Genomic DNA, 26,147 nt, shown 5'->3' with positions numbered 1-26,147 from the left:
TCATACTATTATATATACTGTAAAATAAATGTTCTTGAAAACAATGTGCTGCTTTTACACATAAAAATCAAATGTACTGCATTTAATACAGTTATTTTGTATTGAATGCAATACAAATGGATTTTGAATTTCCCGCCCTGCCCCTGCCGGGACATACACACACACCGATGTCACTGGGAACTCCCCCGGTGACTCATCGGATGCAGAAGCAGGAAGAAGAAAGAAGACGAAGACCTTGGAGCTGGACGGCGCGGGACCCTGGCAGGTCAGGTAAGCGCTGTATTTACTAACCTTCCATAGGTGTTCCAACCCCGAGAGTGACTCGGGGTTCCCACTTTTAGCAACTTTTTTCTACCCCGAGTCACACTCGGGTTACCGCTAGGGAGGTTAACTATCCCATTGACTAACAGGATCATCCAGCCAACTCTTCCCCATCAGTGTTGCCTGGTCCACCACTTTCAGCTATTTTCTTTGTGTTATGTTGGTCATTTAGTGTTGACATTACATGTGGGCATTTCCCAGGGTGGCCTGCATTCAAATGTGCTGATACAGTGTGAGAGGCAGTGGTGTGAGCTAACAAGTACCCTATTCTTGCTGAAAGTTACTATTCTGCTGTCATGGTGTTTATTTCACACAGACATTTGTTAAACCTACATGACTGCTGAAGCTTAAACATAACAAAAGGATGATGAGCTTTGTGATTTATTGTGCTGTCAATAGTGGCAGAAGGAAACCAACAACAAAGGTGAGAGTAAAACAGTTATTACATTACAAGCTCATTACATGAGCTCAGCATAGAGAGAGGGAGGTAAAAAGCAAGTTTTAGGTTTGCCTAGCTCTAGTGTTAAAAAAAATGGAAGTTTTCCTGGATTAAGTAAATGGACCACAAGCATGCAGACTATGAGGTATGAAATGCCCCTGTCTTCCCTACACTGACCTACTCCTGCCTTTGATTAGTCACTTATCATAGGGATTGGTAAAGACTGTAGACTCTTCCATCTGGCACCTATAGAGCCGCAGTAATTAAATCTCAAGAAGATGAGTCATGCAGTACAAGGGCACAGTAATTAAAAAAAAAAACATAGCTGGGCGGGAGAGGGAGGTTTGAGGATACTGAGTTCAGCTTTAACACCCTTAGTGGGGTAGATTTAGTAAAGGAACAAAAGTTGTTCACTTAGCATAGTGAAATTTCACTTCTTAAAGTGTATGGTTAATGTAATGAAGTGATGTTTACCATAATCAGTCATGTGCAAGCAAATGTCCTGTTTTTAATTCCCTATCATGTGATTGATATTCAGATAGAACAAACCTGATTGATGAACACAATGTACACTTAAAGTGTCAGTGGGAGCAGAATGCCCTATAATTAGTGTCAGTAAAAGTTCAAAAAGTTCCATTGCTGGTGTCAGAGAGCAACATCATTGTTCCTAGTAAAATAAAATAAGCCCCATTGTCATCAGTGGATGCAAGAAAACTTAAAATGTGATCCCCTAAATAGTTTTACAACATTAAGCCAGATTTATTAAAGCACTCCAAGGGTGAAGAAGATACACTTTCATCAGTGAACCTGGGTGATCCAGCAAACCTGTAATGAATTTCTTAAAAGTAATTTGCTCTTTGTTAGCAAATGTTTTCAATCCCAGACTAAATCCATTTCAGGTTTGCTGGATCACCAAGGTTCACTGGTGAAAGTGTATCTTCTACAGGGTTGGGAAGCTTTAATAAATCAGGTCCATTGTAAGGATGCCATATCCATCAATAAACACAATTTGAAATAGACCTTCTCAACACAGAAGGAACAGTATGTAATTCCTGGCAGTTATAGTCCTAAAAATCTAAATTTTTATTTTAAATAAAACATACATTTATTACATACAAGCAATTGCTTGCATTTCGAGCTTTAATAAATCAGGCCCATTATGTCTATATACTTATGTCGCTTGTATGTTTAAATGCATGTTTTGTTTCAAATAAAAATTAATATTTTTAAGACTATATATATGCCAGGAATTCCTTATTTTTCTTTCTGCATTGAGACGGTTTATCTCATCAGTGTAAGTAAGCAAGTCATTGTCAGTAAGTGTAAGTAAATCCCATTTTTGTTGTCAGATGGCTATAAATGGCCTTAAATGTTATCATTTAGAATAAGCAGTGTGTTTCTGTCAGTGTCTTTATTAATGCTGTCAATAAAGGAAGCAATGGGAAATCTCTGTTTAGAGCTCATGTGAGCTGCACTACTGACTAATGACTCCCAACTACATTGGAATGTTGTCTATGACACCAGTTCTGGTATAGTGCGTCTGCCCCCACCCTCAGCTATACCATTTACAAAGTACAGCACAGAGCCCTAAAGTACTATAAACTTACGGATGTTAATATCCTGGATAATAAGAATAGGATAAAATATTTATCACTCGCTCCCTCTAGATTCCCCTTCTTTGTAAAAATGGTCAGCAAAAGCCGCTCTTTTTCACTGTACAACCAGTGGCATTTCTCTGATGTCATCACCTACTGGATCACTGGTCCTGCACACTCCATGAGCACCATGAGAGGGGAACACCAGCTCCAGGGGCGGTGGTGAATACTGTATTTCATTATAAAGCAATCTTCAGACTGACCATGAGGTTGCAGTATGGTTACTGCTAGACAGCACAAATAGCTTCTTTCCAAAGCAGTCCCATAGAAAATGAATTAGGGGGGTACTGGTATGAATTAGTACTGCTCACTGTCTCCAGCTCCTAAATGTGCAGAGGTTGGTTCTTTAGGAACTATGGCTGCAATTCCAGTAACTGAGAGGCTGGTATAGTGCCAGCTGTCAAAAGGAGCTCTGGATCACTGGATTCCAAGGCAGTTCTGAACCTGCCCTAATCCTTAATCCTTAAACAAAACAGACTCTTGCAGTGCAGAGAGGGCTCCTCTCCAGGGGTTACTTTTTTAGAGTTTGGAGCTCAGCTTTAAAGCTCAACTAAACTTAACACTAAAAAAGCCAAATTCTCAAAGCAATCATGCTAATGCTTTTGTGAATGATAAACATTATGTTTAGAATGGAACTTTACTCATTCACCTATTCAAAATTTCATTGTGTAGCTGCGCACCTATCCACACACCCAGGACCTCCCATGTCCAGTTTCCTGTTAACAGATTGACATCCTACAATTTCAGACCACCTACTTCCAATGACTACATGTCTTGACTTCTCATAAAGATACATGGTTTCCGTTGGAATGTAGAACGTATATAAAATGCATTTATAGTTGTTCCGAATTTGGGTGTCACATTGTCACATGGATGGATTTAAAGATGAAATGGCTACAATGCAGTATGCAAGACCATTTGGTCCATGTTAGAGGTAGTCGCTGAGTTAAGCACATCCGACATACATATCTTTTGCTAAACACAGCTGAGGTTGTGGCTGATTTTAAGAGCTGAGCTGATCTGCAGCCTCTTGTAACTCTTTAATGGCCAGACAAACTCTACAGTTGTTTATTTTTGCATGTCAAAGCAAAGCTTGTTCCAGAAGTTAATGAGTGTCTAGGCTCCATAAAGGTTTTTTTTTTTTTTGCTTTGTTTGTGATTAGCTCACAGTGAGGATTTTATACAGTAACTGACACCACGTTGCCTAATAATATATTGAGACAAACCTCTGTCCTCTATTAAAAAAAAGAACCTGTTCTAACTTACATACAAATTCAACTTAAGAACAAACCTACAGTCCCATTCTCGTGTGTAACGCGGGGACTACCTGTACAGTATATACAATGTAATCACTCATCGACCTGATTGTTATCGGAATTTGCCATGATCACTTTTGGGTTTTGTTGAACTTCATTTTTTTATTTGAAAATAATACTTTGGATATACATCACTTGCATATATTTGTGTATTTTATGACAAAGTTACGAAATGATAGGCCACTGCTTTATTCATTTTTATGTTACAGTTTTAATGTCCTTTTAAACCTGCTGCAGATTAACAAAGTGCAACACAGAAAAAAACACCATTATGAGTTCCCACATTGCTGATGTAAATATTATGAGCGTCTTCAGACTAACGATTACTGCAGAATTGGTACATGATGCCGCTTCCGCACAGCAGGGGGCGCTGTGTACTCGGACAGTTACATGATGCGACTTACGCACAGCACGGGGCGCTCTGTACTTGTAATATTACACGATGCGGCTTTCTCGCAGCAGAGGGCGCTCTGTACTCGCGCAGACGGAAATCGGCGGGAAGCTATGTGGTGATCTGCTCCGTCTGGGGTAACAGGTCAGTGCAGGATAAACAAACGTATAAGAGTAAAGGTCTGGTAGTCAAATATGAAACACAAGTGTGACAGGGCAGCGTTATCTAGGATTAATGTGCCCAACAAATGCACTTTATGGAGAAACTTTGCTGATAAGCTCTGTATTGAAACTTCACTGCTGACAGGAATCTTGTCAGAAGATATAAGATAGATATACACAGTCTGTCATTGCTGGCTGCATGCTTGTTTTGTGAGTCCGTAGAAGACCGGCTGCTAGTTACTTAGGTCAATGAAGACAGGTGTATGGATATGAGTGGTATTTACTCCACACAGGTGCAGCCCCTAGGGCTTAGTACTAAATTTTGTCCCAGGTCCAGCTATCTTCCTTGTGTGGCCCTAACTGGGGACCCATAGCCCTCCTCCCAATAGCGCCCCTGTAAGGTCCTCAGCATGCACGCTGGGCACTATTCACCCAATGCCTCAAATATGGCTCTGTACAGGAATACCTGGGGGCACCGTGCTCATATGAAGCACCTTGCAAGGCCCACTTCCATAAGGAAGGCTGTGCAATGCTAGAGAGGGCCACACAATGAAGATTATTATTGGATCGGATGAGTAGCACTCCAGACTGAGAGGTAAGTCACCTCTGCTGACCTCTTGTGGCGTCTTTAGGTCATACACCTGACACTGCTATCTGTGTGGCAATTAGCTGAATACCTGAGCTGTGTTCTCATTCCGGGTCAGGGATTCAGAAAGTATGAAAGGCCGAGTATCAGAACACCAACAAGACAAGATTTATTATATTTACATCCAGGTCAGCTTACATAATTTACCAGCACAAGTCTGCTTTACATTGTTATTAAACTCTGCTGTCTCATAAATGATTTGGTGCCCTTTTTTTTAGTTTGCTGCCCTGCTTGTCCTCCTCCAATGGTGTGCACTTCCAAAGTCTTCTTTCAGTGCCCCCGGGGACCCATTGATTCCTTCACATGTCTCTCAACAGCATGGGAAAAGGTTTCAGAATAGAGAGAGACCATTATGGTTCTCGTTATCGTCATTCCATTAAGGAGCCCTACAGATTTTGGCATGGCAGGAATGTCATGAGTTAACCTCCCTGGGCAATACAAATGGATTTGAATTTCCCACCCAGTCCCGAATGGAATGCCCGCACGGACCAACGTCACCGGGAACTCCCTGGTGACTCATCCGGTGCAAAGAATGCCGGCTGGAGGAAGAGGGAAGACGTGAAAAACGCCAGCGAATCAGGTAAGTCGTGTTTTACTATTGTTTTCCATAGGTTTACCTACCTCGAGTGTGACTCGGGGGTTACCGCTTCCAGCTTCTTTTTTCTACCCCGAGTCACTCTTGGGGTTACTGCTGGGGGGGGGGTTAAATGGTACAGCACATTTTTTTGGGAAGGCCAATGGTAAAACAATGTCATTTTACAGGTAGTCCTTTTTTTATCCAGGAAGAGTTCTAAAGTCTTGAAATTTTGCCCCAAGATTTTGGGCAATTTTAAAGCTAGCTCTGGAAAAGGGTTATTCCACATTTTGGTAATTATTGACATATCGGCAACATTTCTAAATCTCTAAGATTCTAAAGCGTAAGACCTTTGTTACATCATTTTACAGAAGCAAACATACTAACCATAAATACTCTTACCAGTATTAACCCATTCCAGTTGTGTGGATCATGCAATATAAAACACACAAATTATTTAAGATAGCGGTACTTTTATGTAATACACATTAGAATAAAGCACAGTAGCCACATTTCAGGAATAAAGATTTTGTTTATTTAAAAAACCTGCTAGATAAACATCATTTTCAATTATGAGTTTGAGTGTGACATCTCCAGATAATATCTTAATCGTTTCATGCATTCTGCCCCTCTCAGGGGATTGAGAAGGACGACATATAGCTTTACGAAAGTATAGTTGTCCATCAACCTCTTCCATCAACTGTGTTTGCTATATGTTGCTGCCAGCATGGATACTGGAAAGGCTGAGCATGTACTATTCCAGCAATGTACTATTTTTATTTTTATTTTTTTTTGCCTTCACAGGCTGTATATGATCAGATTCAGATATAAACCAAGCTACCTGTTTTTTCAAAGGGAAAAGAAAATCAAATGGATTCAGCCTGTATGTTGTTCTCCCCGCTTTTCAATGTAGTTTGTACTTTTGAGTTGGTTATGATAGAGCACTTGCTTTAAATGATCTTTTGTGCACTATTGTTTCAAGAATTTGTTACACACTTTACATGAGGAGACAGCGTCATCTACTGGTGTGTTACCCAAGTATACACCAAGGTGATCTACTTTTGATGTTTTGGTATTTTAAGGGCAAAAATCTTGTTTATGCTTAAAGAGGGAGAAAACCCACAACGACCCAAAACAAAAAGAAATACACTTACCTTCAATCGTGCACAGCAGTTGATCCATCCGGAGGGTTCTTCCATCATGTCCCGTGTCATCCCAGTGTTCATCTTTGGGTCGGTGCCGCCATCTTCTCTTTGTTCTTCAGGGTTCTTCTTCCTCTGTCACCCGACACAAGCGTGAGATCAGGTGACATAGATGGGAAACAAACTTGGCAATCTCACTGCGCATGTGATTGTCAATTTCTTTCCCATTTGGTGAAAGGGCTCCTTCTGCACATGCCCGAGCAGCCAAGCACCTCCTGGGATGTGTGACATAGGTATCCCGGGAGGCTCTACATTCCCATTCATTCTCGGTCGTCTAGGCGAAAAAAAGGGTGTTGCACTTGGAAAAAACAAACCAACAGAACTTTTTTCCTTGCATAAAAGGGTTTTCTACCCTTTTATGTAAAGTGAAACACTTTAAGTATATGCAGTACACATTACAGACTTTATTGCAATAAACTGTAATCTCTTCTGCACTAATATCTGATGTAAACAAGCCCTGTGTACTTGGTATCTGTTGTTCTTTCCATTGTAATCAATAAAAGTGCTTCACAATTTGAGTCAATAAAGGTTGCACACATTAATGTTGTTCATTATGATGTACAGTGCATTGCAATATGGATTATTTCCAGAAGCCTATAGTTACTTTGCCCTTAAAGTTTTTATTTTCCTTTGGGAGTAATGATATCTGTGTAAAAACACATTTTGTCCCTGCTACTGCCACTGCCGCAGTGCCAACGGCAATACCCAAAGCTTTTTGGTTAGTGAAACAGGTCAATTCCACCCCTGTAACAATTGTTCATTTTTTCAGCTAGTTTTTAGGCCGACACACAACAAAGTGACACTATCATTTGCCTTGGCATCAGAGCTGCAGCCATCAGTCCCAGGGTATCCACAAGCAAGTACGCGGAATGTCAGTCCACACACACTGTAACCTGTTTAGGATAACAATTCTATATTTGTGATAAGTTAGGAACAAGTAAAGTTACTGAACTAGCACCAAATCAAAACAATATATTAAATTCCTTGAATGAGTACAGACTATTGTTTCTGAAATATTTAAAGTGGACCTATCACCATGATTTTTGCTTTACATAAAAGGGTATTCAATATAATTACCTTCTTTTATTGGGAGGGGGGGGTTAACACCCTTTCTTAAAAAAAACGTGAAGCCCCTTCCCTTCTGTCTTTATCACTGCGGTGCATGGGAGTGCAGAAGCTCCTGGGATACCAATGTCAGGCATTCCAGGAGGTGGCTGCAAGGGGCATGCGCAGAATTTTCTGCAGATTTCACCCATGCGCAGTGAGATCAGCACTTCCCAATTTTCTACCGATTACCACAGACTACGACACACAATCCCATGCACTGTGCAGGCATGAGATCGGGTGATGCAGGCAAAGCCAGAAGATAAGAAAGAGGATGGCACCACTGGGATTATCCTCGGCCTTTTCTCCAGCATTTTTGCTCAGCAAATATTTCCTTGCTTGTAGGCTATGGTAACCTTAAAGTATTTCCACATAGAATCTCTATGCTTGCAGATATTGTTCTATGAACATATATCCTGTAGCTGCCTTGCTTTCATGTACATGTAACATATGTATATGGAGCTCTTCCTTGTCCCTGTGTTATACAGTTTCCAATTTTTTTTTTTTACTGGCTTAACTGCAGGCTGCTTTTATATCAATCCCCCCACAATTCTCTGCCACTCTTGGCTGCTCCCATCCTCCGTAGCAACTGTCCCCTCCCAGTCCCCGCTTTTTGGATATGCGCACATCATAGTTGGCAGACCTTTCTTCTCTGTATCCAAGGCAGGTACAAGCGGCATTCTGGGAGATGTAGTTCTCTCCAGAGAACAGGCAGGCAGGATAAATATGTTACAGACTGGAATGTCTGTCTTTAGTGTTCATTACAGGGAAATTTTGTGGGGTTATATGTTGTTACAGACCAATATTATAATGATCTCTCATGAACAGTTCTAACCAGCATGTACAGCACATGTAGAAAGCAGGGACAGGGACAGCAGGGACAGGTGGTAAAATGGCAATTAGAAAAAATTTACCTTCCACCCAGCTCCAAATGTTTTTCAAACTTTCTGGTTGATTTAGAATTAGATAACCTATACAGAAAATTGGCAGCACTTTAAAAGCTTTTTTACACTAGCAGTTTTAACACGGCTTGCAAAAAATGGTTGACCGTGAAACAAACAAGTCTCGCAAATCAATGTGCAGATGTAAGAGAGACCTGATCTGCAAGGTTCAACACGTCTTGTAGAGTCGGTCACTGGCTCCACCTCACCTGCTTCCCTCATTTGCTTGCTTTTTTTGTTTTCTTTTTCTTTAATGGTCAACTTTAACATTTGAGCTTCCATTACATCTTGCTGTTTTTTTGTGGTGTGTGCATGTTAGCATGTTTCAATTAGGCAGCCCAATACTTAGAATGTAAACATTTGGCAAATGGAACAAACTCTTAAGCACCCAACCGAAAACCCCGACCTTTGTTCGGGCTAAAAAAAGTTACAACTATCGATAAGCCCGAACTTTTCTCCCTACCTAATTTCCCCTCACTTACCTGGTCCCCGCTGCGATGATCCAGCGTCGATCGAAAAAAAAAAATACCTTCTCCCTGCAGCTCCTCCGAACACGTCTTCTGTCTTCTTGCTTCAGCCGGCGAGTGCAGTGACGATCACCGGGGTTTCCCGGTGACGCCGCTGCATGCGTTGGTGCGGGAGAGAGGCGGGGCGGGAAATTCAAAATTTTGTATTGAGTTCCTTTGCATTGAACTCAATACAAAAAAGCTGTATTGAGTCCAATACAAATAAATCCTTATATAATATATATATATATTCAGTGTAACACCCAGGTGGTTAAGGTACTGTTTTGGTGATAGATAGGATCTGTTGGCAGCGTATGTTCTTTGGAGCACCATACAAAATAATGGCACCTCTGAGTGAATTGAGTTTTGGTAACATAGCTTATCACAAGGCTTGTATAGCAAACAAATAGCTGCTGCTCTCAAATTGACATTCTCAGCAATAAACTTAGGGAAAAAAAATTCTACAACAAAAAACATTTTATTTGGCAACAAAAGCTAAAAAAGCATATATCTTAAAATAAGTATCTAGGATTATGTTTTTTTTAATACAATAAAATGAACATGTATTCATGCTGGTGTTTCTTAAACAATATATATATTTTTTCTTCTAACACAGTAACAAATATTAAAGTATGGAAACTAGATTTCCTTGCATAATTATACATGTAATCAATAATAAATGTGTAGTGGCACAGAGTAAAAAAAAATATGCATAGAGATGCATTTGATCTAAGAAAGGTATTTTAGATATAATTTTACAGTTTTTTGAGATTCTAGATTGTTACGGTAGTGAATCCCAGTGATTCTACTTAAGAATTTAAAGTTGCATTTTCAGTTTTCCACAGATGACACCTGTACCACATCCACCAAAATGTACTTGAGAGAAGCATTTGGGGAAAATTACTAAAGTATAAGAGACTGTCTAGATCAGGATTATATTGCCATATACAGGAGTGGGATGTTATGTGCCCACAGAAAAAACAAAGGACATTTTTTTTTAACTACCTAAGCATAATAGGTTAGGTCACCTCTACCTGCACTTTACAAACAGCTGGCGCAGTCTTTTCTGCAGAGGACAAACTGTTACTCATTCGTTGGGTACCATAGTGGACCCAGCACAGAAGTTGAGTTTACAGAACAACTATGTTAAACTTTTCCGTTCCATCATTGGCCCCCAGGAAGTGACCCTACCCCAAGGGACTTGCCTAAACCTTGCTCTGACTGCAGTGAGGAATCGTTGACTTCAGTTCTTGTTCAAGAAAAAGTTTGTTGCTGCTACGATTAGGGTTTCCAAGGCAGATTTGGAGGTTTTGCCATAGACTCCTGTAGCGCAAATGGTTTCTTATTTCACCATAAAAAAATGCCAGCTCCCCACTGCACTATTACCAAAGAACCTCTCAGACTACTAAACAAGTAGAGGAATTACTGTTGTTTAAAGCTGAGGTGATGGCCAGATCCTTGTATATTGTCCTTTAGAATTTGAAGCCTGTTCTTGCTTCAGTACTGGTTTCTGAAACATTTTGTGTGGACAAAGCTTTTGTAGAAGGAACCTCTCCAAGGAAGAGGTGTCCTTGTGGAATTGTAGGACATCTCAAGTATGCTTGCAATAGAGCTTTGGATGCAGACCTGCTGGTATCAAAATTGTTGATTTCTGCTAAGCTTCTTTGTAGACTCCTGTGAATGTGTTGGTCAGCCAATCGAAATTTAAAAAACTTTTGCTCACGAGGAAATGCATCCTAGGGGTAACAATCCCAAAAAATCTCACAGGAGGTAATGCCCCTTGCTCCCTCAGATTAGGAGAACTAAGGAGACATGTTGTCTGATCTGTCCTTTTCTGTTTTCAAAGACCTTTCCTTCATGATTATCAGACAATAGTGACAAGTCCTCAAAGCCCTCTTTCTCTGCCACTGGAAAGTGCCATCAGCAGGCCAAAAGTACCAAATCAACTAATACATATTCTTTGCATGAAGGTCTAAGAATCTAGGGATGGTTAAAGCTCACAAGTCTACAACTCTTTAAGATTACCCACTCTACCAGGAAGTCATACATTCTCTGGTGTCTACACAGTTTCCAGAATCTTGGTTTTCCTTCACCACAGGATGGATGAAGGTTTGGCCTTGAGCATGATTAGGGGCAATGGCAATTTTTCTTTTGTTTGGGTGTATGTTTTCTTCTTTTGCTTGCTTGTTACTAATGAAACGTGTCTAGCAGGTGATGGTTTTACCACCAGCTGCGGCTGTTCATGTGTACCAGCCATCATAAACCTGCGGCCTTAAATAATACAGAGAAAAGAATTGTAATTTTGACTGCAAAAAAAAAAAATAAATTACCTTTTTTTTGGTAATTTACTAAGCAAAGTTTATCAAAGTAAATGAAGTTCAAATTTAAAAGTCTCTTCTTCCTTAGTAACTCAACCCCAATTTCAGTGTGGAAGTTGGTTGACAAGTAATTCAAAGGGGAGGGGGACTTGTCATCTTTTATTCTAAGGCATCTTTAGATTGTGGGGGTTTCAGGAGTTAAGGTAAATTTCCTTTGTTGTTGAACACGATGGCCTTGTAGCTTTTTTCGACATGACTAACTATGCAAGTATGATTTCCATTTTTCCAGTAAATCCCCTTTACCAAAAGTATGTTCCTAAAAATTTACAGAAAAGGACCAATGTACACATTCTAGATTTTCCCCTAAGATGAGCACGACTCTTTGTCTCAGATGACAATCAACTGACGAGCACACATAGCTTAAGACTACGCACACACGTCAGATGCATGTCAGGCTCATCCCATCCAAGAATCTTACGTGTACAGAGGCCGTCCGATGTTGTTCATGAATCTGTCCTGACGGAAGACCGCAATAGAAGTGAAGGGAGTGCCGGAATGCTGCTCGCCCGTTCCACCTCCTCCCCTTTTCATAGAACAGAACAGCGTTGTATGTACAGAACTTTTTTATTCATGTTTCGGTAGTTAGTCGCTGGAAATGATCATGAACGATCGTTTCCAACGACAATATTCGACTGTGTGTATCGAGTTAGAGTAGCCTAAGTCTTCCATTTGTGTTCTCAATTGTGAGAGGATTTTATTTTTATGGTATTTAAAAGATAATAGCCCAATGTACATGCATATGAAACCGAGAAACTGTCATTTAAAGTGAATTTCTCAGTTCAGTTAGGAAATAACATGATAATTTTTTTTTTTATTATTGCTGGACAGGTGTTGCCTTAGTTGCTGATCAAACCTGAAGTAGACTGGTGCAGTCAATTTGCAAGTTGTTAACATTATTACAGCAGAGCTGTGGTGTGGATCATGCTGCTACAGAGAAACCTGGTAGGGGTGAATATTGGTTTGTGCTGCAACTTTTTTCAAGGAGGCCCACTGTTTATATTTTCACTGTACAAATTTAGAAAACAAAACCTTCAGATTATTTTAAATGAAGGGGCCCAGCAATTCTAATAGCAGAATAAGCAAATACTCCAAAAGAAGAATGTCCAGTGCAGAGAATGTCTGCCATTGTTCTGCTGAATCCTGTCCAGTCACCCCCAGGTGACCCTCAAGCAGAAGGACTGTTGTCCCAATCCAAAGGGTACAAGAATGAAAATGTATAATATATAATGAAACATCTTTTTAAATTACACAAAGGCAGACATACTTGACCCTTAAAAGTCCACTAGAAGCAGCGATTTTAAAACTAATGTAAGCACCTTTTTACATTTAAGCACATTTTAAACTAATTTCTCAATAATTCTCAATACTTGAAGCTGGACTTCAGCATATGCCTGAGTCCCTTAATTCTCAGGATGTAGAATAGATTTAATATGTTTGCCTGAGTACTTTGTTGTAAAGAAACATATTACATGTTATTTCTGCAGCAGTACAATAAGGTGCAAGGCGGGTAAACAGTGAACCAGTGCTTTTGTATAGCAGTTTGTTCCAGTTTTACAGAAATGGATTACAGCAACATGTTCCTACAAATAATACTGTATATTTATAATAGTCAGCCAAATATGACTATAACTTCCTTTTAAATTGCCTTCATGCTTCAATTACAGCATGTGCCCAGGAACCTACACTCACAAAATAAAACTGAGATAAGAAATAAGGTCAGATGGGAGTTTTTTTTGTATGTGTGTGTATTACGGAATTATACCAAAAAAAAGCTATACTGAACATCTATACTCTAGGAGACATTTATTAAAGAATCCCTATTCCAATATCATATGTTAGTACAGGGGTTTTCTTAAAATAATACTGTAAGAGTTCAAACCCTTCTCCCCTCAACAAAAATGACCTTTGTTTTTTTGACCATTGATCTTTTCCATCTAACCTAGCTGTAAGATTATAGGTATATACGTTTGCAAGCAATAAAAGAAGTAAGAAAAAGTGTAAACTGTATATCTCAGATTAGATAATGCATTAGTTGGGTACAGGTGGGAGTTAGGCCAGGCAATTTTTACAGGTGATTCACAATGGCATTACACAAAAGGACAAAGCCTATATTTGTTTTATTACCAGTGTTCTCCCTGTCCTTTTTGCCAGGTACATCACCTAGTACTTCCAGTAACCACCTGGCTGTTTTGGGGGGATTACCCAAACACTGATTACTATGCATTATTTGTCTTTTTTCCCCACACACATTTTTTTTTGTTAATTTATTTTTAAGTTGAAAGCATGATGTACATAAATTCCCATTTAGCCAATATGGCCAACATTAGGATTTCAAGAACGGTATGCTTTTTCAGAGAATGTGTCTCTTGTGGGCAGCAAGCAAAGTAAATGTTCACAATAGTAATACATAAACCTTTTTAAAATAAGAGAAAAGACCTTCAAAAGATACATATACCCCATTGGAAAAAATAACTAAAAGCTGTTGTTGAATGAAATGTTTATGGGTAAAATGAATTGGGTAAAATACCTAAGCTTAATTCTTTTGTGTTGTGCCTATGGCACTTTAGTTTCTACTTTAGTTTCTAAAGCCCCATCATTTTCTGATAAGTCACACCAATTTTTCCATTTTCAGGCATGTGCAAATATTAAGTTTCAGGACTAAAATACTGAGCAATGCATTCAAAACATTATTACTGGAATGTGTATATTATAGAATGTGTGTACATACATACAGATGTATCCCTAATGGGTTCAAATATCATCTTCCTTCTAGCCTTTGTGCTTTCTTCCACAGTTTGAACACTAAACACATCAGTTACCTGCACAGGAAGCCTAGTAAATTAGTGAAATTGTACTAAAGCTGATATCGTCTTTAACAAATCCTTCTGAAAGGTAACCTGCCATCAGAGGAACATAAGAGCTACCATTATGGCTGGCTTTATGTGATTAATGAACTTGCAAAGGCAGATAAGGACTTTTGACTTTTTCATCTACATACTTGATCTAGGTCAGTGGCTGGAAATATTGAATCCACTGGATCAGAATAGAGCCAAAAAACTTTGCTTATAAGACTTTGCAAACATTACACATTGTGTTTTATGCCTTGTGGCTGTGATTTTCATATAAAATGGAGAAATTGGTGCATTTAGTTGTAGTTATCTTCATTTTTACTCAATTGTAAAATATTTAATGTGACTTAGGGCATAGAGGCACCTTCTTGTAAATCATTGATGCACAAATGGCAGCTCCAACTTCCTACAAAAAAAAAAAAGTTGTTGTAAATATTAAAACATTGTCATTGTTTTTGCCACATATAATGCAATGTCCAGCTACAGTTTTCTGCTTTTGTAGACACAGAAAGCATTGCTATAATGACAGACTGGCGTCTTTTTGATCTGCAATATTGACACTTGCTTGTAATGACAAAGGTTCCTGTTGAACTGAGTTCCAACTATTTAGTGGCTAGGTGATTCCAGTGATCAGATCTTGATTTACCAGTATGTGCACAAAACCTAATTTATATCCTGTAATGGATTGAACTAGTATGAAAAAGTGTGTATGTGGAGGACGGGTTCACATAGCAGGACAGAATGCTGATGAATCACATCCTGCTCCCTAGCCATCTGTCACATTAGTTGGCAAAAAGGAAGGTGCAGAGGTTTGCCATAAGTCTGGATTTTCTCTGTTATTATCCTAGTTTGTAATTTTGTTTCTGCTTTGATTACATTTTGTTTTGGAAGTAAAAACAAATGCCGAAAAAGCCTGGATGCCTTGCCACTGGGACCATAAATGGCTTTATTTAGCCTAATTCTCTTAATATTTAAAGTGGAAGTAAGCCTGAAATTTTTAACATAGTTTGGAGGCAGGCTATTTATTGCAGCCGAGATTTACCGTGTCTCTTTTCAATAAAACAAGCTTATCTGCCTGTTTTGCAATCCTATTTACAATGTAGAGTGAGGTGGGCTTGCTAAACTTTGTGTACAATCCCTGGGTGCCGGAAATGGGCGGTCCATTTAAGGTGGCCGAAAATCTCAATCCCAGAAAGACTGGGTTAAAATGTTGGTTGATAAATACTTGAGAAGGCAGTGCTGTATTTTTAGCAGAGGTAACAAAGTGGCTTTTTATGAACCTCATTGTAGCCCTATTGGTTTTTTTTCTATTATTTTTTTTTTATTATTATTAGCTTTGGTTTGTTATGTCTTTCTGTGTTCTATTAGCTTGGGGGAATATGTGTTGACTCTAAAGGATATTTACACTGGTAAACAAAGTGCAGTTTTCTTATTTGGCCCCTTCCCTGTCCTAAAGTACCCCACCCTTTCACTCCACAGAAGTCGACTTACCAAGATTCAGACAGCAGTTTGTTTACATTTCACCACCTTAGTATATGTGACTGCAAATTGCAGCCCAGTAGACTACTTTAGGGCTGATAGGCAAGTAGAAGCAGAGCAGTCTATCAGTCCCATAAAAGCCCATTGGGCTGTGCAAGCACACCTACTGCAACACTGGAATGTAAACAACTCTCCATTTTCAAAGTGCAGATATTCTTGACATTTCTGTTTGTTAAATAGAAATGTTGTTGGTTAGTTTTTTTTTTCTTTGGATAGATGTAGAATTGATACACTAAAATACTAAGGCTTTCTCTTTATCCCTACCAGCAGGGGTGTGGGTTGCATGGGGACAGGCAAACATTTCAAAGTTTTTGTTTACTTATCTGTCACATGCATAACTAAATTGTATCTGGTCTCTTACACTCTGGTGGGAAATAAAAAATGTCAGCTATCAGTTCTGTCTGTGTTTTTAAGCAATGTCATCCTTGACACCTGGCATGCTAAAGCTAGTTCCAGGTAAGTGATTTAACAAATAAAAATTTTTTTTCTTTTATTAGAACTTCACTGCAGCAATACATCCATTTAATTGTTTTGTGTATTGGGCCCATAAAAGTCTATATAAAGACAATATATATTTTATAATGAAATACCTTCAGGTGGTTCATCCATTGGAGGACTAAGACAGTACATATGATAGCCACGATCACAGTCATCACAAAACAGGAGCTGTTCCTTTAGAAAATAAGAGTATCTTCCATTAGAAAAAGAATAAACTGAAAACAACATTATAATTGTGCAGTCCCACAAAGGTCTCGCTTAAGTGAAATAATTATCAGTCTGTACACAAAATTACTGGTTTTAACATAAAATATTCTACAATACAGAGTCTATAAAGGTATTCTTCCTAAAGTCCTACAATATAGGAGTTTTAGAAGTAGAATTTAGTTCAATTTACCTTATTTATTTTATGTTTTTATTTATTTTTATTTAATTTGTATATTGTATGCTCAAGTACTCTGAAACTAAAGTAAAATATTTCCGATACTAAATATTATGATAGTATAATAAATATCTGATAGTATAGCATGGTAAATTATTATGCTATAGATAAGTGTTTATAATGTAAGGTACAAGGAACCCTAAAACCTAGTTGAACACTAAAAAATATAGGCTGTGCCTGATGGTTATCAAAGTCCACAGTAACGTTGGTGACATTAGTCCTAATTTATTAGGTCATATAAATTCCAGTTTGCTAAAATATAGGCCTCTCAGTCAATACGATTACAAGTGATTATGTTGCTTGAGAGGATACATATAAAGTGGACCCACTTCAGTCTCACAGCTTCTGGTATATGTGACAAAAAGAAAACCAAAATTTTTTTATTTTCTTTAAAGTGGAGCTGAAGTTCCACTTTAATTATGTATGATCAGGCAGGGAATTATTGCAAAAAGGGACAGCCTGTGTCGCTTCTGCAATAATGCGACGTGCCAGGATAACATATAAGTAAGTCACAAGTAAGTCATCCCAGCACAGCCAATCACGATGACCAAAGATCTTCCCGAAGTGGAAGAATAGAAGAAAGATGGTGGCGCCTGGTGCTGCAACACAAACAGGCGAGTCTGCTTTGGCACCTTTGTCATAGAAATGGCAGGGAATTTAAAATAGGTGATTTATAGTAAGTTATAATGAAAAGTGCTTTAGGCACACTTTTTTTTCTTTAAATCTTCACCTATTTTCCTGATTTAGGCTTGGGTCAAGAGGTGAATGAAGGGGATAATCCTAAAAAGAGAAGCTGTTCTGCAAGTTTTTACACAGTATCTCACCATAAAATTAAAAATAGATTGCGTCCATACCTTGGTAACTTATTTTTGTCTGACTTAATAATTTAACCAAGCACTTCGCTTACATCATTTTCCGATGTTCCACAAATGATGCAGGACTTGCACTCAATGCATTGCCACTGGTAGGTTTTTACAGCCTCAGTCATGTTTACAGTAAATTGTAGACAAGTTGGGTGACCTACAAAAAGAGACAAAAATGTAACTGGGTCTAACGTGTACTCAACAATGGGTGTAACAAAATGTGGTAAAAGTAGGCTATAAACCTTTTGCTGCCAATCACATAGGACTCACACTCAAAGGTAAATTATATTTTCTCACAACTCTTACTTTTCTTTAGGCATCATCATTGGCATCTTAGGGGTCTATTTATAAAATAGTGAATGTGACTTTCACTAAATGTTCATTGCTGGTGAATCCATGTTTAATACACCTGCAGAAGTAAGATCCAACTGCAGTGAACGTTTGGTAAATGGCAGATTTACTGCTCTATAAAAATGCCCGTGGAATGTTTAATACTAGCCATGTAATTTGAAGTCTGCATATTAGATTCATTTAGCCTCACTGTGTCATTTACAAGAGCTCCAAGGATAGACAATAGAGGTAAGAGACCCAAGCATCAACAAAGCAAATAGAATGAGAATGTTTTCTAAAACAAAAAGGCGGAATTCTCAGGCATGGAAAAAATAGTGAACATTCAGATAAGTTAAAACGGAGTTTACAGGTTTGTTTCTCGGCAGGTCCAGTAGTGATCAGTTATTCTATGCAGCAAAAGTTTTGATTTTGCAATAGAAGTTGTCATTGTTTTTGTATGTCTAACTCTTCTTTCTGAAACCATTGGCCGTCATTACATCCATCCAACCAGCCTAGTCAAGAGCAAGTTATTGGTGGCAACTGCTGTAAAAATTACTGTGATGTTACAAAGTAGCTCTTAGCAATCTGCAGGTACTTGCAATACCTTTTCATCCTCCTGTGCAACTGTGATCTCCTGATGGAATCTTCCTGTTTGTATCATCACATGCAGCCATATCACAATTCAGCTAAAATAGAGCTCTAACTAGGTATCATTCTGTCTATGCAAACATTAATTTCACCTAAAAATGTACATGGTATGTTGAAGGATGTTGGTGGCTAAATCACCTGCTGGATTCCAGCTGTTATTATTGACCCTAGTGACCTCAACTACATTTTAAAAAAAAAACTGAAGTAGGCCAATGTAAAGCTTTACTTTGTTTTATTTGTAATATTTGCCCTGGTTGTTTTAATGCCATGTTCTTATAATCATTGCCTTCTGTATCCTATTTTTGTGATTTTCCTTGTAAGTTTGAAAATTATAAAAAAAAATAATAAATTACTAATAAGGTAAAATTAAAAAAGGAAAAATAAAAGAACCCAGACAGAACCTTGGCCCCTTTTGGCATTATCACATAGCATTCTGTGATATTGGCACATTGCAATTCAGTATTCTAGCATAAAGAAAGTCATTTGATAGAACCATGGTTAGGGAACTTGGGAAATAAGTCTTGCAGAGTAACCTGTAACTATTCTTACTAGTACTAGATCTGTAACTATTCTGTTTGATCAAAATTATTATTTCTAGAAAAAGTTTTCTTTTTATATTCTGTATATTCTGAATATGAATAACATAAAAATGTAACATTTTTTAATTTGCATTTGCTGAATGAAATCTAAATTTAAAACTGTCCAAAATAATACATTTACAAATAGAGCAAAATAACACTCATTCTGAGACCATTGTTATTTCCAAACTAAAGAAATTTAATTCCTTTACTTGTGAGCATATGAAATACAACTGCAGTTACATTGTTACTTTTGGCTAGAGATTGGTCCAGTAAACGTAAACCATCTCACATGATTCGTCTGCATACTACACAGTAAAATGTATTTGAAGCAAAGCACAAGGAGCAATGGGATATACAGACAAGTAGATTTGAAAGTAAGAATTTTCCTAGAAAACACATACTAAACAAAGTAATGTAAACTTCAAAGAAACTTCTAGACCAGATTAAAAAAATACAGTACTATATCGTTGAAATGTCTATACTTGCACTAATCTCTTTAAAATCAGTGCTGACCGTACATTACTATAGATATCCATCAGTGCTATAATCACAAAAAGAGACCTCTGTTAGACAGTGGACTTTGCCTTTTGGTATTTGGTTACAGACATACACATAAGTGTAAACATGTTGTATACAGTCTTACAGCTCCACAGTCAAAAAGACACACAAGTCACAGTTTTATTATATAATAATTGATTAGAGGTACAAGTAAAAGGCATTTTAAATTTGTATGCATTTGTTTAAGTTGTATCAGCTTCTCACCACTTAAATGCTAAACTGGTGTTTTGAACACGTTACTCAACTAGCCAATTCTGAAAAGCAAGAACCCTTGTAAATATGACATACTCATTAGATGACATACCTTATACTATTCACAGAACAAACTTATCATTCCACTTAGGCATCATAAAACATGTGAGCTTATATAGTTTCCTAACTTCAGGAATGTAAAAAAAAAACTTTCCCTGTAGTGACACTGCCACCCTAATTCAGCAAATAAATGCTCATTTAGGAACGATGTAAAGTTGACTTGCCTTATTCCTCCCCGCCTGAAGGGTCTCCCAAATTATTCCATAAGCCACTCTGTGCTGTAGTCTGAGACAAGGATGTCATTCCCTACAATTTAGGAACAATAGTCCTGCAGTGTAAATGAGAAAACATAGGGCCCATCCACAACCCACAGCTGGGGTGAAAGAGGAGGCGATGCTGGGGGAACAAGGGATATGGCCCTTGGACCTAAAAGAAAAAGTTTAATCCTAGTATGCTTGTAGCTCCACTGCAAAGTATGTTGTTTTCAAGTCCTGAAGTTCAGATTAAATGCAACATATTATTGACCCCTTCTGGAGTCAATTATTATAAAGATAAATTGTTAGAAAATGTTATATTTCATGTTATGTCCATTTTAAAACATTTTTAAATGCATATGCTTACCACTAGTAACTTTTTAATTCCTTGTACTTTCCACTAACACATGCTTTGTCATAGTAATGGGACTTTAATTTGCAAACTATTCTGTAGTGCATGCTTCAAATCAGCCCTCGTATAAACTAGTTTTGCTTTTTGAGCAATTGCTGCTACTTTAATATTGATTTGAATAAAAACCCTACAGAACAATGTTTTTTCAGTATTACAGTGAAAGATTTGTGAGAGCTTTTTGCCTTTTTTTTTTCTTAAGGAAAGCAATCTGTAGTAGACCTTTTGAAGGCACATAGGACCTTGTTGAGTAAAAACAAATGTTTGTAGTTATTACACTATGTTATTAAATTCTGCCTGCCGATCAGTATAACTAGACTGGAATTCAACCCTCTGGCTTTTTTTTACTGCTGTCTAATACAGACGCAGGAAAAGCTACATGCTCTTCTGTCCAAGGTAAATGCATTGGTAACACTGATCTGCCTTTCAAAGAGAAGACCTGTGATTTTGCATTAGGAATTCTATTTTTGTTTATTTGCATTTTTTTGTAACTGAAATCTTTTGGCTTAATTGGTTACAAAGACTTATGTGAATCTCAATATTTGCAACTCATAAAAACATTTCTTTGATATTGGGTTCTATGCAATCCTGTCAGCATGTAGATTGCCCTAATTTAGGCATTGTTTTCTCCACTGGAATGAGTGGAGAGGTTAAATTATTAGTTTATTCTGCTTCAGTTAGGTCGTTATCTGGAGTATAAAAGCTGAATGAAGTGAGATTTTTCTATATTGTATTTCCATGTCACCTTAGCAGCCACCTAAGGCTAGCAGAAACTTAATATGTGCAAATCATAGCTGAATTCTGAATGTGTGGGCCGAATCAATCTGGGATACTGTAATAGAAATTTTCTAGAGCACAGCTTAAATTTCAACACACTAAAGCCCCCCATTCAGTAATAGTTTAAAAGGATGATGGTGACTAGTAACTCCAGCAACCAATTTCAAATATTCAAATGTAGTGAAAAACGTAAACTAATTTTAGTTGGTTGCAATGGATTTCTGCACTTTGTTCATTTGTTATTTGGACTTGTGTGTGTTTTAAAGCAATATAGCTACCAATTTTGTAATTAATGTTCATTAACATTAATGTCACAGAACATTAACTGCTGCCTTCTGAAGTAGATGGTAATGTATACAATAATTCTTTTCATGTTCATTGTTAGGAAGTTACTTTATAAAAATCTGTTTTAAATCAGTAGAAGTGAATGTATCAAATAGGGTTGTATTATATAAACATGTATATTGATTTTACTTCTGTGAATGTTTTGATACATCCGAGGCCAATTAAGTAAAATGTTTTGATTGGTCGTAGGTCAATTAAGTAGAATGTAAAGGCCCATGCATAAAGACACAACTTGACACTCAGTCCACAGCATACAGTGGGGGAAATAGGTGTTAAACATGTCAACTTTTTTCTCCGTATATATATATATATATATATATATATATATATATATATATATATATATAATATTTCTAATGGGGCTTTTGACATGCAAGTTACCCCAGATGTCGGTAACAACCCAAGTATTCCATTCATACAAAGAAATCAAAACCAATAAGTCCATAGTTACATAGTAGGTTAGGTTGAAATAAGTTAGTAAAATAAGTTGTGTGTGGAATGGCACAGAGAAAAAAACATGAACACATGAAGAAATGAAGGGGCAAAAAGTTATGGAATGCCATGAAACCTGGTGAAATTTGTTGTATTTTGGAAACAATCCTGTCCCCTATCGGTGCAATTTCATATAAGCTTGTTTAGTCCTAATAGCCTTTAAAAATGTTTCTCTTTACCAAGGTATCACACAAGAAGCATTTCATGATGGGTAAAAGCAAAACATACTGATGGCATTTGTTACAGACTTATTTCTAAGCTTATGAATGTTCTATTGAGCACCACTGGGACCAAAATCCAAAAGTTGAAAGAACATCTTTTCATTCTAAACCTGTTGCAACCAGGTGCTCCTCACAAGATTTCTTACTGACAAATCAAAAGAATAATCAGAAGAGTTGTCCAAGAGCCAAGGATCACTCGCTGAGAGCTTCAGAAAGACCTGGAATTAGTAGGTACAGTTGATTCAAAGAAAACAGTATGCAAGACTCCACTGTTGAAACTTGTTTAAAGTTTGCTGTACATGGAGAATGGAGAAATGTATTCAGACATTCTTGATAAGAATCACCTGCCATCTACTAGGAAGCAGAAGATGAAACAAGGGCAGAGATTTCAGCAAGACAATGATCTTAAACACACAGCCAAGAAGATTCTCAGTTGGTTTCAGAGAAAGAAAATAAAGCTGCTAGAATGACCCAGTCAATCACCCAAGTCAATCAAATTGAAAATCTATGTAAAGTACTAAAGTTCAGAGTTCATCGAAGAGGCTCCTAGAACCTTCAAGATTTGAAGACAGTTTGTGTGGAGGAATGCAGCAAAATCGCATCTGAGCATGAGCAAAGCATGTGACTAGTTTCTGCATAGAGGATGCTTCTTGAACCTGTAATTACCAACAAAGGCTTTTCTACTAAAAGAGGAAGAAAAAAGACTGGATCTTCCAATACCTAAATAATAAAATAAAGGTATGGCTCCCAACCCCTTAGAAAAGATATAGCGAAAGGGAAAATAAAGGGCAGAAGGATTATTTTTTTAGGCAAAATATTTGAGTGCAACACATTTACGCATTAAACGTGAAATATACCAAAAGCAACAGTGGTACAATTATATTAAATTCAAATCTCGGCCGCGGGGTAATCTTTAAAGGAGCTTTGATCAGACTAGGTTCTATACAGCAGTGGTCCCCAAATTTTTGGAGCTCGCGGACCACTAAATGCAAAGATTTCGGACAGCGTATGTGAAGGGAGCCGTGTGTCACTCAATTGGGAAGAAATTTGCCCCAGCGGGGCGTCATGATGCCAGAACCTGCCCACTCTCCGATTGCAGGCTCAGAACTGGGACACAACCCACCACCGCGGAGCCTACGATGTCCCTTGGAGACATGGTCTGCGGCACTGGCCAGTGTGCCCCACCAAGCAGGGTCCTGACCGTGCTGGGGGTGCACCAGGGGTTGGGGAGCCCTGCTATACAAAGTTCTCCTTATTACCATAGGTGTTTCAGTCCATATACTGATATTGTGCTAGAAAATGCTTTGTAGAGGGAGAATAGCCATAGCAGCGTTTTGCCCTATTGGGCTTCTTCAGGGGCAATTGAGCTCTTTAATTGGACTACTATTTATATTAGTATATTTCATGTGTAAAGATGTTGCACTCAAATATATAATCTATTTTTGCCTAAAGAAAAAAAAACGTTCTGCCCTTTTATTTTCCTCTTCACTTTTCTACTAAATATTACCAAAATTTCAGTAAGCACATTCAGTACTTATTGCCTGTGCTATTCCACTTTATTACACATAATTCATGCACCCATCTGTTTTGATTTCAGTGTAAGTGTGAATTCTCTGGTTTTACTGACATTTAATGTAAATTTTAATTTGAATAGCCACGTTAGAAATATGTTTACTGAGAAAAACGTTGACGTGTTTCAATACCTATTTCCACCACTGTATGTGTTAGCATATGAGTAGGATGAGCGCTCACAATCATAGGGCAAATGAAAAGTTAAAAAAATGTAAAACTACACTATAGTGTAAATCTGTTAAAAAATTATGTTGTATCTAGATATAGCCACAAGGTTTTTACTGAGACTCACAGACTCGTTGTAATATACTGAGACTCTCAGTATCTTACAGTGTTTAGTTTTTAGAAGTTAGTGCATATGGGGCACTTTACTGTGGAATAATAATTTATGTCTTGGGTCTGGTGCATTTCTGGGTCATATGACTAGAAGTGTGTCCAGTGTTCTCCCCAATCCCTCTTAGTTGGGTGTACCACCCGGGCACTTTTTAGTAGCCCACCTGGCTGTCATCAGACAGCTGCCCAGGCTGGGTTTGTGTAGAGAGAGATGTGAGTAAGAGTTAGCAGTCTGCCGGCTCTGCTGGAGGAAGCTATACTTGTATCGTCTTCACTCCATTAATCTACCAGCGTTTACCCCGTTACTATTCCCTGCTGCCCAGTGGTTACCAGCAGGCATTCTGGATCAGTAAATGCCACAGTTTATAATACTAATGTGTACTAAGCCTAATTTATTACACTAAACTACACTTATTATACACTGTATAAAACACAGAACACTAGGAATTTGGGTCAAAATACAATAGCACTAAACTAATGAAACATAATAAATAAAAACGTTGAAAAATGGGTTATACTAAGTAGCCAGGCATTAGAAAGTTGGAATAAAGTGTAGTGGGACAATAAAAAGCTGACATAATTATAGGGATCATTGCATACCTAATAATTGTATACATACCTGGCAACATTATTTTTTAAATTTTGTCTGCCCACTTTTTCATCGCTCGGCTGAAAAACATTTCTAGGGAGTACACTATGTTTTCAATAAACATTGATTTGCATCAAAGAGTGAATACATAGAAATGTGTTTAAAGACCCTAGAGCAGCCTTTTTCAATCTTTTTAACATAGGGGAACCCTTGAAATAACTTGTAGGTCTTGCAGAAAACCTGTGCTAGAGCTCAAAATATATTATGGTTATGGTCAGTAGCAGGAATGCCACTTCAATTGCCACCAAGTAGGAAGAATGTCACCCTTTGCCAAACAGATCACAGGTGTCAGATAGCTAAACTGACCTGGGAAGTCCAAAATGGCTCAATGAACCACTGGCAATCTCTGGAGGAACCCTATGGTTTCACTGAACCCTGGTACAGAACACTCCCCCAGAATCACAGGTATGAAATTATCAGAAAATTCCAGGTCACTAAAAACAAAAAGATATTTATGGATATATTGACTGGTTTAGTCAATCTAGTGTTTAGATTTAGTATCATATCCCCCAAATAAAGTGATAAATAGCAGTTAAGGTTAGCTGGCCCTTTAAATTTGGTAGCATATGTTAGTAACATGGTGGCATAACTTTAACCCAAAAGATATTTGACAGCTTTTCTTTTCATTCATTATAAATGATACACAAAGCAATATTGATCTTCAAAGTGCCAAAAAAACCCCCACTAAACTAGTAGTGATGTTTACAGATTTATCCATGCAATGTTATGGAAAATGGGTATTTGTAACACATGCAGGAAGAAACAGCAGCTTTGTCTACAAAGGGATCGAAAAGTGATGGACTTACTGATAGCAGTGTCAAGGCTGAGCTTTATGGAGAACGTTACTGGAATAAGAATGAAGAACGCGATATGTGCTCAGCAGTTTAATAACCTTTTTTCT

At 37.9% G+C, this 26,147-nt stretch overlaps 1 protein-coding gene and 1 long non-coding RNA gene across 4 annotated transcripts in view; one reads left to right on the top strand and one right to left on the bottom strand.

The window, feature by feature from the left end:
• Positions 1-3,957: 3,957 nt before the first annotated feature.
• The window catches only part of LOC140341842 (uncharacterized), an 80,088-nt gene continuing 57,898 nt past the window's right edge, over positions 3,958-26,147 (top strand). The window contains exon 1 of the long non-coding RNA XR_011922953.1: positions 3,958-4,266. This is a non-coding gene — a long non-coding RNA (uncharacterized lncRNA). The remainder of the gene's footprint in view (positions 4,267-26,147) is intronic.
• Positions 9,716-26,147, bottom strand: part of DPF3 (double PHD fingers 3) — a 130,501-nt gene continuing 114,069 nt past the window's right edge. For all 3 annotated transcript variants that reach the window (XM_072427743.1, XM_072427744.1, XM_072427749.1), the window contains 3 exons: positions 17,870-17,982; positions 16,613-16,694; positions 9,716-14,889 (listed from right to left, as the gene is read on the bottom strand). In XM_072427743.1, the coding sequence (XP_072283844.1) occupies positions 14,831-14,889; positions 16,613-16,694; positions 17,870-17,982 (254 nt within the window). In that variant the 3' untranslated portion in view covers positions 9,716-14,830. The remainder of the gene's footprint in view (positions 14,890-16,612; positions 16,695-17,869; positions 17,983-26,147) is intronic.

This window comes from Pyxicephalus adspersus, chromosome 12, assembly GCF_032062135.1.
Source record: "Pyxicephalus adspersus chromosome 12, UCB_Pads_2.0, whole genome shotgun sequence".
NCBI classification, from domain to species: Eukaryota; Metazoa; Chordata; class Amphibia; order Anura; family Pyxicephalidae; genus Pyxicephalus; species Pyxicephalus adspersus.
The sequence above is the reverse complement of the archived record's forward strand: the minus strand, read 5'-3'. Positions and strand labels throughout refer to the sequence as shown.